This window comes from Synchytrium microbalum (genome assembly GCF_006535985.1).
Source record: "Synchytrium microbalum strain JEL517 chromosome Unknown SmJEL517_scf0009, whole genome shotgun sequence".
In the NCBI taxonomy this organism is placed as follows: domain Eukaryota; kingdom Fungi; phylum Chytridiomycota; class Chytridiomycetes; order Synchytriales; family Synchytriaceae; genus Synchytrium; species Synchytrium microbalum.
The window spans coordinates 450,817-469,383 of NW_022158358.1; the positions used below are offsets into that span (position 1 = coordinate 450,817).

The following is an 18,567-nucleotide window of genomic DNA, read 5'->3' on the forward strand; positions in this document are numbered from 1 at the left end:
AGGAGCACTTAGGGTAAGAATGCAATTGTTGGCCTAGAAGACGCCGTTTTCGTTAGGCTGTCCAAACTCTGACTTCTAAGGGCTGGCATCAAAATGGCTGCAATTTCCGACTATAAAACTCCACTTTAGGCACATTGACAGTGCGATGTAACAATTCGAATGAAGCACTGGGCCAACATGTTCAACAGTACCCCACCACGAACGAATGACGCATTCACTTTTTGAAAACTTTAGCAAAAGACATCTTCGACATAGTGATTAAGATTCGATTACTGGCGTATCTACAGAGTTTTTATGTATCGTCTTTGTTTCACGGGCTCTGATTTTGCATCATGGCTCAACGAGATCAACTTTTGACGGAGGACGAAACCTCAGAATTGGCTTTGTTCTTGTTAAGCGGTCGGCTATGGAGGAGATGAATTTCGTATTTTAATGGATGCGACTGTAACTCTTCCATGAAATCGTGTATTAATGAATGGCATTCCTCGACTCATTTAGTCTCTACACGACGACCTAAAACGCCAAATGGCCCACAGGTAATGCTGAGATTGTTACCTGGCTAAAAAGCAGTTACGTAGCAGGGCTTGTAGGTTTTGCCATTAATTTGTTCAATTACGAGTCTACAGACACTCCCTTCCCTTTCATGTCTCTCTACTTGTAAACACATTGCATTTTCTACAGTTTTCGACGCAGATAAGAAAACAAGAAGGACAACATGCCAGCATCGGAACGATTAAAAGCTATTTCGAACGCCATGAGTGGGCTCACAGTGCCCATCATCGACTTTGGTCGCTTCTTGAACGGTAGTGAGTCAGACAAGCATGCCATCGCTCAAGAACTTCTTGAAGCTGCTAGGGACATAGGTAAGAAATTCGTAGAAACCGTTTATTTACGTCCATTTTATCGATGCGTTCGAATCGCTTACAAGTCCACCGTTCAGGCTTCATGTATCTGGAGAACATTAACATATCGGACAAAGACATTCAAGACATGTTCAAATTGGTACCGAAGAAGCCCAATTCGTCAACCATCGCATCTGAAAGTCTTATCAATCATACATTGTAGGCTGCAACCTTCTTCAATAAGCCATCCGACTACAAGAATGCATATCCATATTCCGCAGAAAAGAATTCTGGCTTCATACAATTTGGACAAGAGTAAGCTCCAAACGGCAACAGAAGCATCGACTCTCATACTAATATGTTTCTGTCAACTAGAAAGCTCAATCCGAACTCTGAAAAGACGGATCCAAAGGGTACGAGCATCGAACTCATATCCAAACACTCTTGTGCTCACCACAACGATCGGCATATGTAGAGGGATTCAACATACCGAAATTCAATGGGCTCTATGGAAAAATAACCGACCTGCCACCTGAATTCCAACAACAAGGGGAACTAGTGCAACGATTTGCCCGGTCATGCTCGAATCTAAACATTGCCATTCTGCGAGCATTTTCAATGTGTTTGCAAATCCCTGAAAAGGACGGCGGACGAGAATACTTGCCAAATCGTCATCGATATTCTGAAAAGAGTGGAGATATTTTGAGGTTGTTGCATTATCCACCGACCAATGTTGATGGTGAAAATCGAGCTGGAGGACGTAAGTGTCTTTGGACAGCAACAGTGAATTAGAGGATTCTCACAGCTTTCCTCAATCTAGATTCGGATTATGGAACTATTACCTTGCTGTTTCAACAAGATGTTGGTGGACTTGAAGCTTTGTAAGTCGGTGAGACCTCGCTGAAAGCTGCTTGAGCATTTGGAAACTGATTTTTGTTTATTCACGCACAAAGACTAAGAGCGTCTCCACAAGAAGAGCCAAAATGGGTTCCTATCCCACCACGAAAGAATGCTATTGTTGTCAACACTGGAGATCTACTTGAATTTTGGACTGCTGGCTTGTTTAAATCTACAGTGCATCGCGTGGTCTCTGTCGCTAGCTCTGTGTCGAGGTAAGGAATAGCTCAGCTCGAAGTTGAAGCCAGGCTCTAAATGAAAACATATGAAAACGTAGATTCTCCATCCCATACTTTTGTCAGGTGATAGACCGAAACCGCTTGAAGGTGTACACAAAGACTAACGCGGAACATTGATTAGCCTGATGATGATGCACCTTTGACACCAATCCCGTCACCTTTACTTGCAAATCGAGAAATACCTGATGAAGCGTTGGCCAAGATTGAGAGCGAACATGGATTCGCTGGAGGCAGGAGAGAGACCTTGACTGCCGCTGAGCATTTGAAGCTACGGTTGTCACGTACATACTTGTATTAAAGGGTTGAGAATTGCAGAGGTTACGGAATTTGATATATAAGTATATTCAATGAACCTTCCAGATCTCAACTGTTCGAACAATCGAATGCTCTCCGAACATCATGATGTTGCATCTAGTCTCGATCCACCTCTCGCATCTCCTACTAATCGCGAAAAACTGGAGAAGGCAAAATACTGAACATGTGTCCCAGTCAAACTCGCCAGACACTTCTCACCATTCCACTCGACAAACACTCCTTTCCAACAACTAACTCGTCCTCACAAACCAAAACTCGACAGCAGTATTAGTTACAAGTAGTCATTGCTCGACAGGTTCAAAGGCTCTTTTTTGGAGAGGGGGCGCCTAAAGTGAAAGTGAGACCTGTCGAGTGGTAAGTTAATCAAATTGGTGGGTGTTGAGTTCCACCTATTCCCAGATTCCTTCCGTCGAGTGCTGACTGAAAGAGTGCGTCGAGCACTCACTAAATCACTTCTTTGATGTTGAGCGTTCACTAATTCACTTCTTCGATGTTGAGTCTTTTAGTAGGCTCCGGAAAATTAAAATCGGAGAATGTCACAAGAAGAGGATGGACGCAGTAGATAAGAACAGAGTGAAAGCGCTTTCATTTTCAAAGCTAGTATTCTCGATGCACGCAGTTAGCATGTATTTTACTACGGTCGTATGAGTAATCTTTGTTCTGGGTAATACTTATATAACTTGTGATTTTAGCAGATGGAAATAAGCAAGGTGAAGTACCGCGTCGATGGCCTTCGAGAGGAACAGAAACAACAACAGTAAACTGTTTTCGCAGTAAGCACTTTTTAACAACCTCTCTATAACCAATGATGTGACGAAGGTCCATTGTTGGAATGGATTCATATTCCGCAGCGAGGATGCATGGAGTCCAAATGATGAGGATTACTAGGTGTAGCTGTAGCAGCAGATGCTTGATGGTCATCTTGTTTCGATCTAGCAAAAGATAAACAGTTAGGCATCAATACGAAGAATGATGAATTTAATGCCGCTGAATGTAATAAGCACTGCCGGTAAGTAAAGTTTTTTGCTCAACTCATTTTCAAATGTTGACGTTAAAACAGCTACTCACAAAACTGTTGGTAACGCACGAAACGTCTACCAGTATGTGGTTTTGGCACCAACGGCTTGAATAACAAGACGCTAAATGCACATTTTGGAATCAGCGAACATAGCGACAAGAGACATTTTATTTGCCACAAACAAGATACCATCCAACACTCAGTATATCATAGGGAAAGGTGAAACCGAGTTTGATCTGCCCTCATACAAACGGTTACAGTGTCTCTCTGCAAGTGATATTGAAACCAAAATACCTTTACATTCACAAAGCATGATGTTTCGGATACACGACATCCCTCTTACTAACAAAATCACTCTTCCCTTTATGCATTCTGGGGCCCGCAGCCTTCCGAAGGTCCTTTTCTTTAGACTGCAACACTTCCCGTCCAGCATTTGCAACCAACGAAGGATACTTTTTCATAAATGCCGGTGCAATAGTGCTTGTTCTCTCATAATCCTTGTATAGTGCAGGTGGCGATAGTATCGGTGGCGTGTTTGCTTGATGCTCTCGTGGGTTTACAGACGGCAGTACGGGATCAGTCCATGGTTTAGGATGCTTCAATACATTAGAGGTAGACGTATCATGTTCTCGATTCGATGTGGCCTTCTTCCATTTCTGAAATGCGGCTTCGGATTTAGCTGCTTGTTGTTTCTTGGCTTGCTGTGCCTTCTTTTGCGCTTGCTCTGCGAGATGTTGTCGTTCTCGTTCCCGTCTAGCTATCTCTAGTTTCTCCTTCCTCCATGTTTCTACACGGTGATCTGATTGTTCTAGACGCTTTATACGTTCAGCGGCTTCCCGTTTGTGACGTTCTTGCTCTTGTTGTATTTGTTGAGCTTCTTCTTGAGCACGTTTCTCGAGTTCTTGGTTTTTTTTGGTAAACCATTCGCGGATGTATAGATCGGCTTTCTCTGAGTTTGATCTGTGGCGAGATATTCCTAGATTATCTTGCAATTCTTCATCATCGTCTTGATCATCCTGTGTCGGTATGTCCATACGATGTGTTGGTATGGACGAGAAGAAGGCGTAATGCGACGATGATCTTGATGATGGTCTTGAATGTGCTCTCTGATGGTTTTGCTGATGCTGGTGGTGGTTGTGACTACTGCTACTACTATGCTCTTCACGCCTCTTACTCATCAACCATGCGTTGTATGCTATATCATTTGCAATCACATCGTCTATGGCATATTCACGTATCAGTTCTCCGGTAGATGTATCTCGTTTTAGCACATATTGGTGATCTACAACGTTAGTGTGTGAGTGCCTCGTCATCAGTTCAGAACGTATGAAGTTTCCAAATGCTGACGCAGCTCGATGATTCGAGTGATGCCCTATGAATTGAAGTACATTTGACTACCTGTAGAATCAAAATTGAAACTAGTCGAGGAGCGACGGTTTACTATCGGGGAGCTGTCTGGCGAGATTGTGATTCTTTTCGCGATTGATTTCGGTGCGTGGGAAGGCCGGGTGTTCTATATAGACACAGGGCGGATTAGAAAGATCTGTTTTAAATGAGTGCGCAAAGATAGTCACTTACCTTGGTTGCCTCATTCATCTCTTTCTTGTCGTCACCAAATCACACAATTTTATTTTCTGTCAATGAAGTAATCAGTTTGAGTTGCTATCGCTCATATAAGATCCTTTCAGGGAGGTGCCAACTAGCAGCCAACACGTAATAATGCAACTATAACCAAGTCACTTTGCTCGTAAACCACCAGCAGGCTCTCCTCATCCAACACGGAAAACAAATACTTTTTTTTTGTTGGAACGAAAGAAGCACACATAGTCCAACAATGTTGTGCTGTTTCAGGCCATGCTTCCGAAACTTGTTACAGGAGCAGCCTATAAATCATCTTCCGGAATCAACAACGGACGAACACGAGGCTGTCTCATTGGCTGCTTTTGGACCAGCTCAAGCTTTCTTTGTCCTATACGAAGATGGTACCAGCAAACATGACAATCTACCGCCTGATTTGCTTGAAGCATTGTCGAAAACTGTCGATGCAAAAGGCCAGCCGTTAGAAAGAGTCGTGTATCTCTCGATGAGGTACATGTTGTTTACTAATGTTGCTGACGATCTCCAACTGGTTTCGTTTCGACATTCCAACTGATACCTCAACCATTCCAACCGTTTATAGTCATCGTGGAGGCTGGTTTATTCGCAGGAAGAACAATGTCATTGATTGGGGACGAGTTCCATCAGATCTAGCACTAGAACTAGCACGTTCGGATGCTCCACCTGTAAAATGGGTTACATTCTCGCCAGGAGATGGTTGGATTGCTGGTTATGGAAATGGATCCGTAGTGTGGGAGGCACTTCCAAGAAGTCTGAGTACCAAAGTCAGAGCTGCCGAAAGCTATGGATGGGGAGTATCGAGGGTCGCTATAGGTCATGATGGGAGCTACTTTCTTGAATATGACGATGATAGACAGGTTCGTTTTCTATGAGTGTATTGGGAGAGCATTTGCATGTGAAATCATATTACAGAACGACCGTATACGTGAACTAGCACCATCACTCTTAGTTGCTTTAAATGATTCACCCACCTTTTTTTAACCCTCGTCTACCCTAAACCAGGTGTGGAAGGCCCTCCCAGAATCCCTCGAACGAATACTCCACGTCTCAAATGGCGCAAACACACTCGCGCTTTCCCCAGTAGACGCATCCTACTATGTATCCATCGCCGGCTCAGAATACTGGGATTTCGAAGCTCCAAGCTTTGAACTTGCTGTACGTGGAAGTTCTCAATTCAATAAGCAAAGGAAGGGCAAAACACCTATCCGTGTGCATTGGGAAGATAGTAGTAGTGGTAACAGTACGCTGCCGACAGAAACGCAACCCTTGTTGAGCTCAAGTTATGATAGAAAGGAAGAAGGGTTTTGGGTGGATGCTGTTGATGATTCGAATGATTCGAGTGTTATATTCTTAAATCCAAAGCTCGTTGCTTATACGACCGATGAATTGCCGAGTGAGTTGTGCACCGTCCTGTGTATTGGTTAAGATTCGTTACTTCGTTTTGTGCCATTTTTGTTAACAAAGTCTATGTTTCGATGTAGACCGGTTTGATGATGGAACTTCGGTACTCGCCACCATCAAAAGGTTGCAAGAACGGACACTATTAGTGGAAGAATTACCGCCACTCCAGGTCTTTGTCGATAAGGGTGAGTTTCGTGTGGGACAAAGAAATCGCGATAATAGGAAATGAATTGAGAAACTGCTTTGTTCGAAACCGTGCTAAATACTCTCTCTCCCGCGTAGGAACGTATTGGACTGAAGACAATCACTGGTTATACTGCTTCAGGTATAGAAATCGGACTGCTTGTCTTAACTTCAATAACTTATATCCTGTTTTTCGCCTGACTCTCAAAGGCACGCTGACATAGGCAGCATACCAGTAACAATCATACCAGCTCCAAACTGGTGGACAGAGGACTCAACTGACGATGAAGACGATGGAGATATCTCAGATTGATTGTTCAAAGAAAAATCGCCAGCATTATAGGAGGATTTATCTCACAGAAAATCCTCCCAGTTTGAGGAAATTGCAAAGACGAGATAGAAAGGAAGCTTACTATTCCTGTATATATATTATAACTCATATTATTAACCCCTTTAAGATATTATTCATCACTTAACTCATTAAAACATCTAGATTATCAGAACCTGCAAAAACAAAAGGGCTTTCGATTTTGGACTGTATGCGTTGTGTGTGGAATCGAGCGAGCGATCAAGTACGAATTACTTTGCAATGGCAGCCTCGGTGATGATCATGCTGACAAAATATAAGACATTCAAGGTCTATGGCTTTGTTTCTGGACAACTTGTCGTTTTGTGTCGGACTTGTTGTAGGTGACATTGAACAAGATCCAACACTGACTCCTATACAAAACCGTGGAAAGTCAACGCTTCTATCTATAGTCGGCCTGTAAAACACTCGAATACGCTTAGCACGGTTAGTAAATGGACCTCACTCAATTCAGACTTGCCCTGCTGCAGCAAAAACACGCTCATGCGTTATACGCTGCAGGCGAATACAAGAATGCATTTCTCATGTTTACAGTAAGTTGTATTTACAGTAAGCTCAACATACGTGTATTTCACGACCGATCACCCTTACTAACATAAATCCATTCCTTTTTTCTTGTTAATAGAGCATTCAACCACCTACCTCAAAAACACTCTACAATGCTGCCATGGCTGCTCAAATGAATGGAGATTTCGAGCGTGCTGTTCAAGCACTTGATGATGCGTTGGAACGTGATCCGTGGTTGGGAATTGCGTATTTCAGGAGGGCTAACGTACTGTCTCAGATGGGGATGTATACTGACGCTTTGAATGATTTCAGGAATTGTATGTTGGTAAGACGCGTCTATGTGTCGTTTTGTGAAGAGCACTTGACACACTCTCTGACATTCCTTTGTAATAGTGCTTTCGCGGCCTCGACTTTATCGACTATCGAGCGTACGGTTTGGACTACATTCTGGAATCCAGCACAATCCAAGAACGCTCTCGTGTCGCGATACTGGACGACGACATACCATCATCCGACACTGAATCCGTTATATCATTCAGCGCTTCCATACTACCGGATACCACCCTCCCCATTTTCAGCCCACCACAGTTGGCTAACGGGCTAGCGTTAAAACCATGGCTAGAAGTAGAAGAATCGTTTGTATTGGGACTACTTGAAAAGGAAGCTGGGATCATTCGAACATCGTCGCCTACTGGAGATGCTGCCGCTGACGAAGACCAGGATAGTGATATAGTAGACATGTCTAGTGATGACTACGAAGACTTGTCGTCTATATCGTCACCATGTAACCAGGTATATGCAGACGCCAACGCCTTGTATGGAGAGCTGATGATGTTTTCGGCATCATCGTCGTCGCCACTTCGTCGTGAGGGATCTATCTTCTCTAGTCAGTCAACAATGTCGCTGCATACGAATCCTGTTGCTAGAGCAGACGAGTTTGCCAATGATAATAGTACAGTGTATGAGATGGGGAATGAGGACTTGAAGGCTTTGGGAATGGTATGGGTATACCTGGTTTGACCGTTTTACGATGGTCGATGGAACTAATAATTTTCTCTGGACATAGACCGAACAAACAGGTTCCTTCCGTGACAAACTCCGCAAACTACGTACAGCAGACGACACCACTATCGACTCTGACAAATCATCAACCATCGCCTCAATCCATTCAGACACTCACAGTCTAGCACGGCAACCAACTCTAATACGTCTCTTGAAATCAAAACCGTCTCTACCATCAATCCGTAAATTAATGCAAAGCAGTAATGCTAGCACGACCAGTCTAAGGAGTTTGGATACGGGGTCTATCAAGGATGAGGCGATTGAGCTGCGTAGGGTTGATACAAAGATGAGCATGTATGAGAGGATTCAGCAGCTTGAGGACAAGAGCGGGGATTTGGGGTGTGTTGGTGAACACGATATGGGTGATGGTGAAACTGTGGTCAAAAAAATGATGCAAGAATCTGTTACAACTGATACCGATACAAGGATTGAGCGTCCTGCACGACGTCAATCGCAGTCTAGACGTGGACAATGTAAAATCATTGCCTAGAAACTGGCCTAGAAAAGACTAATACGGGCGTTTTTAATATCTAGTTTTCTTTATTGTTTGTACTTGATTTCAAAATATTATATACATACTTGGATTTTATTGTCAACTTTACCATACGCAAGTCAACTTGTACACGTTGTGAACGGAAACAATCTCAATATGACGCAAACCATCCAGATTATACCAATGATAGCCGCTCACCACGACAACAACAAGATCTACGACATCCAAGCAGCATGCTACGCGCCCAACAACGACTGGTATGAATCCGTCACTGTGCAGCGAGGGTACATGAATCGAACATCAAACAACCCCAAAATACCAAATTTAAGTTATACAGCACTAGTAAACAACACCGTGGCAGGCTATTTACTCGCATATCCGATTGACAAGCACGCTGCACTGCCTAGCCTTCACACAATTACATATGAACTGCCATCGCCATTGGACGTTGCGTACTTGCATGACGTTGCTGTGCATCCCACATACCAGGGACTGGGATTGTCTCGCCTGTTGTGTGAAGAGATGTTTAAGAGTGCCCGAGAGGGTGGATTTAAGAGGGTATGGGGTATTGCAGTGAGTGAGAAGGCGCTTGATGTTTGGTGTCGGATTGGGTTTAGAAAGGTTGGGGCTAGTATTAGTGGTAGTAGAGAAGATGGTGGTGGCAGTAATATGCTGAATGATGATGAATGGGTTGCGATTGAAGGAGAGAAGGTGCTGCCTGTTGGACTGGAAGCGTATACGTTCATTAGTTTTACGCTTTGACAGAGAGTGCACATATTAAATAGTTCTGATACGCGTCACATTATACGAATATTAATTAAATACACGTGAATTTGTATAGTAGATGAGGGAACTTTGACGTATTCCACTCTTCCAATTCTTCTATAGTTTTTTTTTTGCTTGACACAAGACCATTAACAGCAGAAGAAGAGATAGCCAGTTAGGAGCTTCAAGATGGCGTTTCGAGGAGCAGCTCGATTTGCATGTAGAATACCACGTAATAATAGCAGCAGTGCCGGTAATGCTTCAATACGAAGCTTTACAACATCACCATCAACACCATCGATATTACGAGCAAACACTATAAACACGCCCACATCCAGTAATTCAATTCCATTACGATTCGCATTCGCTGCTGCTGCTCCCTCATCTCCTAATATACGCATGTCTTCGGTATGTGAACAAGGACATTTAAGGATGAATTTTGCCATCGGTGTTTGGATTCAACATCGCATCCCAATCCCATTACGTTACCCTTTTTTAATGATAAGCACCCTGACATTAACGCAGTTTTCCACCTCCTCTTCTCCTATATCACCTTCCATGGATGGACTCATACTGTCTACAGACTCAAACGCAACAGCCATCACTGCTTCCATCGCTGCAGTTACAGGCAGGCCACTCGTCGACGCTCTCGGCACGTTTGTTGGAGGCTTCCGAGATGACTTCTAGGTATGTCACATGTCTGTTTTCGAGTAGGATGCATCTATGCACCAACAGGATGTCTCTTTTTTGCTCACTCTACTTCAATCTTATCTACACAGCGGGGAATCAGATACATTAATATGCTGCCCCCGCATTCCCGATGATCTTTAACGACATGGAGAGTTCTTTACTCCCCAGCACATTCTTCTCTAATCTCGATCATACACTTCCACCCAAAACAACCTTATACACATTTCCCATTTTTACACACAACACGGAGGCTTCTCAAACTCAAACATTATATATATAGAAAGCAACAACAAAACACACACACCTTTTTTTGGGAAATGGGGAACTGGAAACGTGTTTGAAACGGATTTAAGAGGAATGGGGCGTGGGGGGAAACTCTTCACAATTTGAATTGCATAAATTTTTTCTTTCGGATAGCTTTGATATCTTCTTCGGGGACGGAGGGTGTGGTTAGATAGTTGTAGTCTTTGGGAGCTGTAGGCTCAAGGGAAATCAAAGTTAAACGAGAAAGAAGGGAAGAAATCAAATTGTTAAAAATGTCGTATATGAGGTTGGCGGGAATGCGGGGGCAGTGTATCAAAACAAGTTTTTTATAGTTAGTGAAAAAAAGGTGTACGTGTGTGTGAGAGAGAGCCTCTTCAGATCAAAATATATAAATCCAAAACTGAGAATGCCTTTTTACAGTGTTTCGTTATATGTGCGTGTGTGCCATTTACCAAACATTTGAGTGTTTCACAGTGCGTTCTTGCCATCTCCATCCCTCTTTCCAGCCTCTACAGCAACCTCCCCATCTACAACCTCCCCATCACCATCACTCGAATACCCATCTGCCTGCGTATGCCACATCTCGGCATACACACCACCCTCAACCTTAATCAGCTCTTCATGTGTCCCTCGCTCAATTACTCGCCCCTTATCAAGCACAATGATATCATCGCAGTCAATTATAGTTGAGAGGCGATGTGCGATAAAGATTGCAGTCTTGTTGTGGTGTGCGAGGTATTCACGCAGTGTCGACATTATGGATGCTTCGGTTGTAAGGTCGAGGGATGATGTTGCTTCGTCAAAGCAGAGGATTGGTGAGTCCTAGGGAGTTAATAGAATCGTTGGTTGAAGAGGAATGTAACCGTTGGTTTGGTGAGGGTGAGTATCGAGGAGACAAAAAAATACACTATAGCATTGGCCTTGAAATAACCGATATACCGTTCTTAAACTCGGGAGGTGACTAACGACGCAGTCCTCCTCGCCATCTCATTAATTTAGTCAAACTTACTTTCAGAAAGACTCTAGCTAGCTGTACACGTTGTCGTTCCCCACCAGACAATTGCAAACCTCGTTCTGCCACTCGAGACTCGTATTTTTTGGGGAAGTTGTTTACAATCACATCATGAATCCTACAGAGAAATACACGGCCCTTTAAATACGTATCATGGTGCGTTCGTTGAGAAACAAACAGCAAACTGTGGCTTCTGCCCAATTCTGTTGTACTTTCAGACCTTTTTTTCTCGCTCACCTTGCCATCTTGGCAGCGTCCTCAACATCCTGCACCGAAGCACTCGGTCTCCCATATACAAGATTATAATATATCGTGTTATTAAACAGAACAGTATCCTGTGGCACAATCCCAATAGCCTTTCTCAGCGAATCCAAAGATACATGTTTCACATCCTGTCCATGAATCCTGATACTACCATCCTGCGGATCAAAAAACCTAAACAGGAGCCTAAGCACCGTCGATTTACCACACCCTGATGGCCCCACAAAAGCAACACGCGTTCCTGTCTTGATACTAAACGACACGTCATCAAGGATTGGTCTATCAGAATGGTATCCGAATTTCACGTTGTTGAATTCAATCGTGTTTGGTTGTAGACTCGTGTTTAAGGGTGGTGCGTTGGGGATTTCGGGGATGGTTGTTTTGACTCGTTGTAATCTAAACATGGTGTCCATATCAATGAGGGATTGTCGGGTTTCTCGATACACCATGCCTAAAAAGTTTAGTGGCACTGAAAGTTGGAAGACAAGACCGTTGATCATTACGAGATCCCCTACTGTCAATGCACCTTCCACAATCCCTTGACTTGCCATCCACATCATGGCAGTTAGTGCGACACTGAATATAGCGTTTTGACCAATATTTAAGAACGCTAGTGAGGTGTTTGTTTTGAGTGCCGCCTTTTCGTATTTCGATAAGGCAGCGTCATATTGCTTCAATTCCAATGCTTCGTTATTGAAATATTTCACAGCTTCGAAGTTGATTAACGAGTCAGTAGCTTTCGTCGCAGCCTCATTATCAGCTGCATTCATCTGTCTCCTGAATTTCGTCCTCCAAGCCGTCGTAGCAAATGTAAAACCCGAGTATGCAGCCATAGTCAATATCGTGACTCCAGCATACGAAACACCATAATTATACGTTAATATACCACACACAAGTCCAATTTCTAATGCTGTAGGTACAACATGAAACACCATACTCGATAATATCTGGTTTATACCCTTTGTACCACGATCTATAGCTCTAACTAGCCCGCCCGTCTGTCGAGCTAGATGGAAATTCAAATCTAGATAGTGCAGATGGCTGAATATGTTTGCAGCTGCTTGGCGGATTGCTCGTTGAGCTACGAGACCGAATATGGCGTTTCGTAATTCGGAGAATACTGAAGAGCCGATTCTGGATGCTCCGTAGCCTATGAGGACTGTTCCTGCTACCGCCATTACAGATAGTGAGGCTGCATCGGTAGGTATTACTGAGAGGGCGTCGATGGTGTGCTTGAAGAAGATGGGGACGTAAATGTTTAAGAGTTTGCCACCAATTAGAAGCGAGAATGCTAGCACAACTCTACAAGTTGCGGACGAGTGAGTTACGTGAGAGAATAGGATAAAATACCAATGTAAGATAAACACATGAAGAGCCTTGAGCATGGCTCCTCCTTTACGATGGTATGGTCGTTTTTCTGTGGCCTTGCTCCTCCCCTACTCGCAACCAAACATCAACCAACCCTACCTTGTACGTATACCCCATTCTCCCTTTGGCCATAGATACGCACTCAGCTCTTTGATGATTGCCCAATCAGCCCTCCACGTTGTCTCCTTGTCTGATGATTTACCAGAAGCCAGGTCGACAAGAGCCTTGTCCTTTGCATCCATTTTGGCTTGACTGGATTGAGTGGGAGCGGTATTCGTACTAGTACTAGCTTTGGTATGAGGTTTTGCAGTACTGCTGCTGTATAAGCGAGTCAAGTATAGTGAGGATCTGATGTAATTGCATGATGTCTAAGGGGTTGAGTTGATGTCAGTGAATGAGGTCAACGTAGGAGGAGAAACAGCAAAGATAACAATAATATGCAATTGAACTGCTTTCTTATGGACGTACCAGTCTTGTAGGCCGTATTATACTCGATGCGATACCACGATGAGCAACACTAAGATTGAATCTCAGCGACAAGAGCTTACTAGATATAACAGATTTCGAGCAATGCCAGCTCATAGCTGGTATCAAACTAGACTAGAAACTGTGTGTTCTCTATTATAGTGGACTCGCGTTCGTGCTTCTTTTGCAATCTGCGTGTAAGTTGCGACGTGTTGACGTGAGTGACTTGCTTGAAGTGGACAAACAACTGCTATTGAAACACGCAAATTGATGGATTTTCTACTACAGAAAGGGGGTCTACTTGCGACTACTGACTTTGCAAGTAAGTTATTTGCATATGTTTGATGCTACTATTGCTGCTTTTCATCACGTCTTTGCCTGCAATTGGACGGCTATTTGTCTCTATGATTATCAAAAAGTGGACTATTTTAAAGTAATATGAGGCTGGATATGATGCGTTTAATATTGGTCGTGGTTGGTTAGAGCAAACGTGATTGTGTCATTAATCTTTTTCAAACTGAAGCACAAAAGGAGAGGAAAACGTCGGGAAGGTTTCAATTCCTACTTTCGAAGCCAAATACTACGCTCTGCGATTGCTGGCTCTTCTCCGTTGCCCTGAACTCTGGTCATCTTAAGTAGGATGTCAGGTGTGCTCGTTACGCTACCAGCCAGTCTAGATGTCAAATCAAGGGCGCTGCTATTACCGTTACAGACTAATTCGAGTCCTTGATCTGGTGTCTCTGAAACTTTGGTCAGTGCTCTGTGTGTGTTGTGCAGGTGTTTGGCCTCATGGGAACACCAATACAACAGTTGCACCTGTTGTATCCAAATGTTTCAGCTCTACACGCTCCACTCTCTGAAGCAACCCTCCAAACAACTGCAACACCGTTTCGTCTCTAAGGACCTGTTTTCCTGATGTCTGAGGTCTGGCCGTCAGTCGCAGCAGCCGCTATCTCATCCATTTTGAGCACCGCATTCACGTTCCCTATTGATACCTTAAGGACATTTACTCAGCTCGACAATGAAGTTTCAGACGATGAGACCTTTGATCAGGACCAACAATATGGAGTAATGCAAGTCTACAATGCTAGTAAAGAATTACTGGCGTCTTGGTGGGGTCGAAATGGCCTTGCAATCGTGCACCATTAATATCTGGAGGTTTAGCTGAGATTGTCGCGTAAGTGCTCGGCATCAAGCAACAAAAACATCAACTAACGCCATCATCACTCTGTTTTTCCAAAGTGTATTTCTATTTACACCAATAGAGATTATCAAGTCAAAGCTCCAAGCATCGTCGTCATCCTCATTCTAGAACTGCTTACTTCATGATGAGTCAACTGTCCACGAGGTACGCAGGGACAGCTGGAATAGCAGCAGTAGCTCCTCTGAATCAGCGGAGAATAGGATAACAGATAGCTTGCTTCACCAACCAGCCAGCAACCCTGCATCAGCCTTCACCGTCATAACTCAAATAATTCAAACAGACGGCATACTTGGCTTTTGGCGTGGCTACACCCTCTGTCTCCTAGTTGTTCCATTCACTCCTCCCGCTGGTACTTCTGGACCACTGAGCGTATGTGCACTAGTTTCGTCAGGATCAGTTTTGGAGTCTGTCGAAAATGAAATCTAAAGAGATTTGACGCTTTTGTAACTTATCAATAGGCCAAGGACAAGGACTGCGAGAAGAACAAGAAGGTGGCAAAACCCAAACGAAAGCTCTTTTAAAGCACGATAGCTTTCACCTCTCCCTTTGTGAATAGCCAACTGTTTAGGCAATAAATTTTGTTGGTATAAACTTCAACGTACCGACTCAATTGTGTGGGTATGTGAGGTGAGACATTCCGCATCAAGCGTTACTTGTTTTCTTGCGTGGATTGAATGTGGAAGCTGTACTTATATAGCACCTATGCAAGCGAGGCGAGTATAATGGTGGTAATGTAATCCAATATGGTGTGTGGTGCTGTGACTGTAATGTCATTAGTAAACACGGAGAGTTCAAAGTATAACCCTACAAAACGGTCTCAGTACGCAGTTACGACTAGCCAAGATGGCATAACAGTCTTGGTTACTATATTGGTTAGTGCGATACCACTACAATTGACCAACGATGAAAATCAACCTCAGCGACAAGAAGTTCCTATGTACAACAGATTAAGAGGAGGGCCAACTCATAGTTAGTATCAAACGGGACTAGAAGCTTTGTGCTCTCTATTCTAGAGGACTCGAGCTCGTCAATCTTTTGCAATCTGCGTGCGAATTGTGAGAGCTGGTGTTGCTGTTGCTAGAGTTTGCCGTGAGATGGACACACGAGCATGCTATGGAATACATACAGCGAGGGGGTTTCCATCTAAATAGACGGCATAGCATGATAAGGCTTGAATCGATGTCACGTAGTATTCACGATCTGCTTACGATCCGCTTACGTTAGTGGTTAGTCAGCCAGCCAAAACCAAACACTCCGTTTCTCCGAATTCATTTCATAGGCAGGGAGAGTGTACCCATAGGAGAGTGCATCCTCATTCAGGCTGCCATACCGTACATCCCGGCTCCCTGTTCCCTTCTCTATCTTGTTGGAACTCTTGCCCTCCGAGTGCTGAAATCCATGCGAATGACAGCAACCAGGGCAATCATCGTTTAATCCCATTTCCAGGCTTATTACAGATAAGACACACTAGTAGCTAGCAGTGCTGTTGGAAGAGCCGATACTCCACCATACATACCTAGTGCCATAGTTGGGGTTGTAGCCATCACTTGCATCAAGTCGCATTCTTTGCATCATCACGAGTGCAACTTACAAGAGCTGTAAATGTCTGCCGCTCAGCCTGTGCATCAGGTCCCTGAGGTATGTATGTGATTGATTCATGTGCTATTGCTCCAGCTGGCTGCTTGTTGGTGGTGTATGCATCATTGGCTTGCATGTGCTTGCATCTTGCTTGGCTCACATATGTGAAGCCTACCCCCATCATTCATAATGCACTGCCTGCATGTACTTGCATGCGCTTAAACTCGTACTCGCTACCCACCCTCGTTCTCTCCCCCGCTTCATCCACTCAACAACCACTCACAATCTAACTCTCCTCTGACCCAACAGTTCTTCCATCTCGCAGACACTGCAGACATTCTCCAACTAGTCGTAGACATGTTTAATCGACTCATCACCCACAACGATGCAATCCCCGTCACCCCAAATAACCTCACTCGCTTCCACTCTCGTGCAAACCCGGCCATATCCATAGGCGACTATCTTCGCAGAATTGTAAAGTACGCTTCCGTCGAAAAGAGTGTATTGCTCCTACTCCTCATATACATTGATCGCTTGTGTGAGAGGCACAAGACGTTTACTATTAGTAGTCTCACTGCTCATAGGTATGTCTAGTATAGGGTGCTTGGCATATTAGTGGGATCTGTGACATATGTGATTGTCGTGGGATTGTCATCTGGATGTGTTTTAATGTGTTTCATTAGTGTCTGATGTTATGGATTGTGAAGCAACCTCGCTAACAGCCCCACCCCAAATAGATATATAATAACAGCTGTAACTGTAGGCTCAAAGGCCCTCTCTGACATATACCCCACAAATACCCATTTCGCAAAAGTAGGCGGTATATCCGTCATGGAATTAAACCTCCTCGAACTCGAAATGTGTACCATGATTGGATGGAGACTTGCTGTAACCGTCGAAACTCTACAACAGTATTACATCAATCTTGTCAGGACTAGTAATCTCTTTGCGCTTGCTCCTAATACAGGTGGTGGTAACAGTCCAACAACATCAAATAACGATGGAGGAGGAGGGTCCAGCAGTGGAATACCGATACGTAACCTTATACCGGAATTCATCATACCGTCACCTCCACCGGATAGAAAGTAGAGGGCGCTGACGATATACTAAGAGCCGGTATATGGATATCTTTTTGCATTGCAAGAAACAGGAATGGACTCGCTTTTAGCCCGTATATTTAAATGGTGACATAGAGGCACATGAGTGTGTCTAGATATTAAAAAAGGTGGTTGTATATATTAGGTTTTTAAGAAACAAGGGAAGTGTGGCAGATCTAGGCCATCTCTTCTGTCTTGTTATAATGTCTCATCCCTCAAACTTGAGGTGTTTAAAGCATCATCATAAGCATACCCCCGAAACATATTATCACCATTCTATATTGTGGCATCCACTTTTCTTCACGGGATTTGGATTCTTTATCTTTCTCATTGCTCCTCGGTTTTTACTTAATCTCTTTGAACTATTGTATATATATAACCTTCTTTTTTGCTATTGAAGAGTGGCAAATAGAACACTATCATATCTCGTATATGAATTGGAGAGTGGTTTCCGTGGTGTGGAGGTTTGGATTGCAGGATTGAGGCTCGCAGGTCAACCAACCCCTGTTTTTTTACCTTGAGCCTTGTCATAAACAGACTCTCAGCAGTAACTGTAGGCTGAAGATACTTTCAGGAGCAGTTTGTTTGTTATGTGATTTGATTGACTGAATACAGAGTTGGCATCGGGTGAGCTGTCTTGTTGGGGCTCAGACTCATAGCGGTCAAGGCTCTCTATAGGGGCAGCACGAGCAGATTCATCGACACCATCGGTTACAAGTCGAGAATCTGTGATATGATGGCTCGAGTGGACGACATTTTTGCTTCTAGTATCTTCCTCACAAGCTCGAAATGATTCTCCTAATCCTGCATTGGTATCTATAGCATACACACTACCATCTTTATCAATACTGAAGTACCGCTCCTAGCTGACACCTTCGGGCACCTCATGATTAATACTAAACCTGCCTTCCAAATCGAATCG

At 43.7% G+C, this 18,567-nt stretch overlaps 4 protein-coding genes across 4 annotated transcripts; 2 read left to right on the forward strand and 2 right to left on the reverse strand.

Annotated features, from left to right (window-relative positions):
* Positions 1–715: 715 nt before the first annotated feature.
* SmJEL517_g02338 (uncharacterized protein) lies at positions 716–2,276 on the forward strand (the record flags this gene model as incomplete). Its single annotated transcript, XM_031168266.1, has 9 exons — positions 716–863; positions 941–1,002; positions 1,066–1,157; positions 1,218–1,255; positions 1,318–1,602; positions 1,663–1,723; positions 1,796–1,954; positions 2,017–2,041; positions 2,100–2,276. The coding sequence occupies 9 exons, from the start codon at positions 716–718 to the stop codon at positions 2,274–2,276; spliced, it is 1,047 nt and encodes a 348-aa protein (XP_031025826.1).
* A 1,337-nt stretch (positions 2,277–3,613) lies between these two features.
* On the reverse strand, positions 3,614–4,907 carry SmJEL517_g02339 (uncharacterized protein; the record flags this gene model as incomplete). Its single annotated transcript, XM_031168267.1, has 3 exons — positions 3,614–4,593; positions 4,710–4,824; positions 4,890–4,907. The coding sequence occupies 3 exons, from the start codon at positions 4,905–4,907 to the stop codon at positions 3,614–3,616; spliced, it is 1,113 nt and encodes a 370-aa protein (XP_031025825.1).
* A 6,221-nt stretch (positions 4,908–11,128) lies between these two features.
* SmJEL517_g02340 (uncharacterized protein) lies at positions 11,129–13,883 on the reverse strand (the record flags this gene model as incomplete). The annotated part of the gene is made up of 5 exons (XM_031168268.1): positions 11,129–11,482; positions 11,670–11,790; positions 11,910–13,235; positions 13,401–13,669; positions 13,770–13,883. 5 exons carry the CDS (start codon positions 13,881–13,883, stop codon positions 11,129–11,131), a joined length of 2,184 nt encoding a protein of 727 aa, XP_031025741.1.
* Positions 13,884–16,572: 2,689 nt separating this feature from the next.
* SmJEL517_g02341 (uncharacterized protein) lies at positions 16,573–17,637 on the forward strand (the record flags this gene model as incomplete). The annotated part of the gene is made up of 3 exons (XM_031168269.1): positions 16,573–16,608; positions 16,858–17,132; positions 17,286–17,637. 3 exons carry the CDS (start codon positions 16,573–16,575, stop codon positions 17,635–17,637), a joined length of 663 nt encoding a protein of 220 aa, XP_031025742.1.
* Positions 17,638–18,567: the final 930 nt, after the last annotated feature.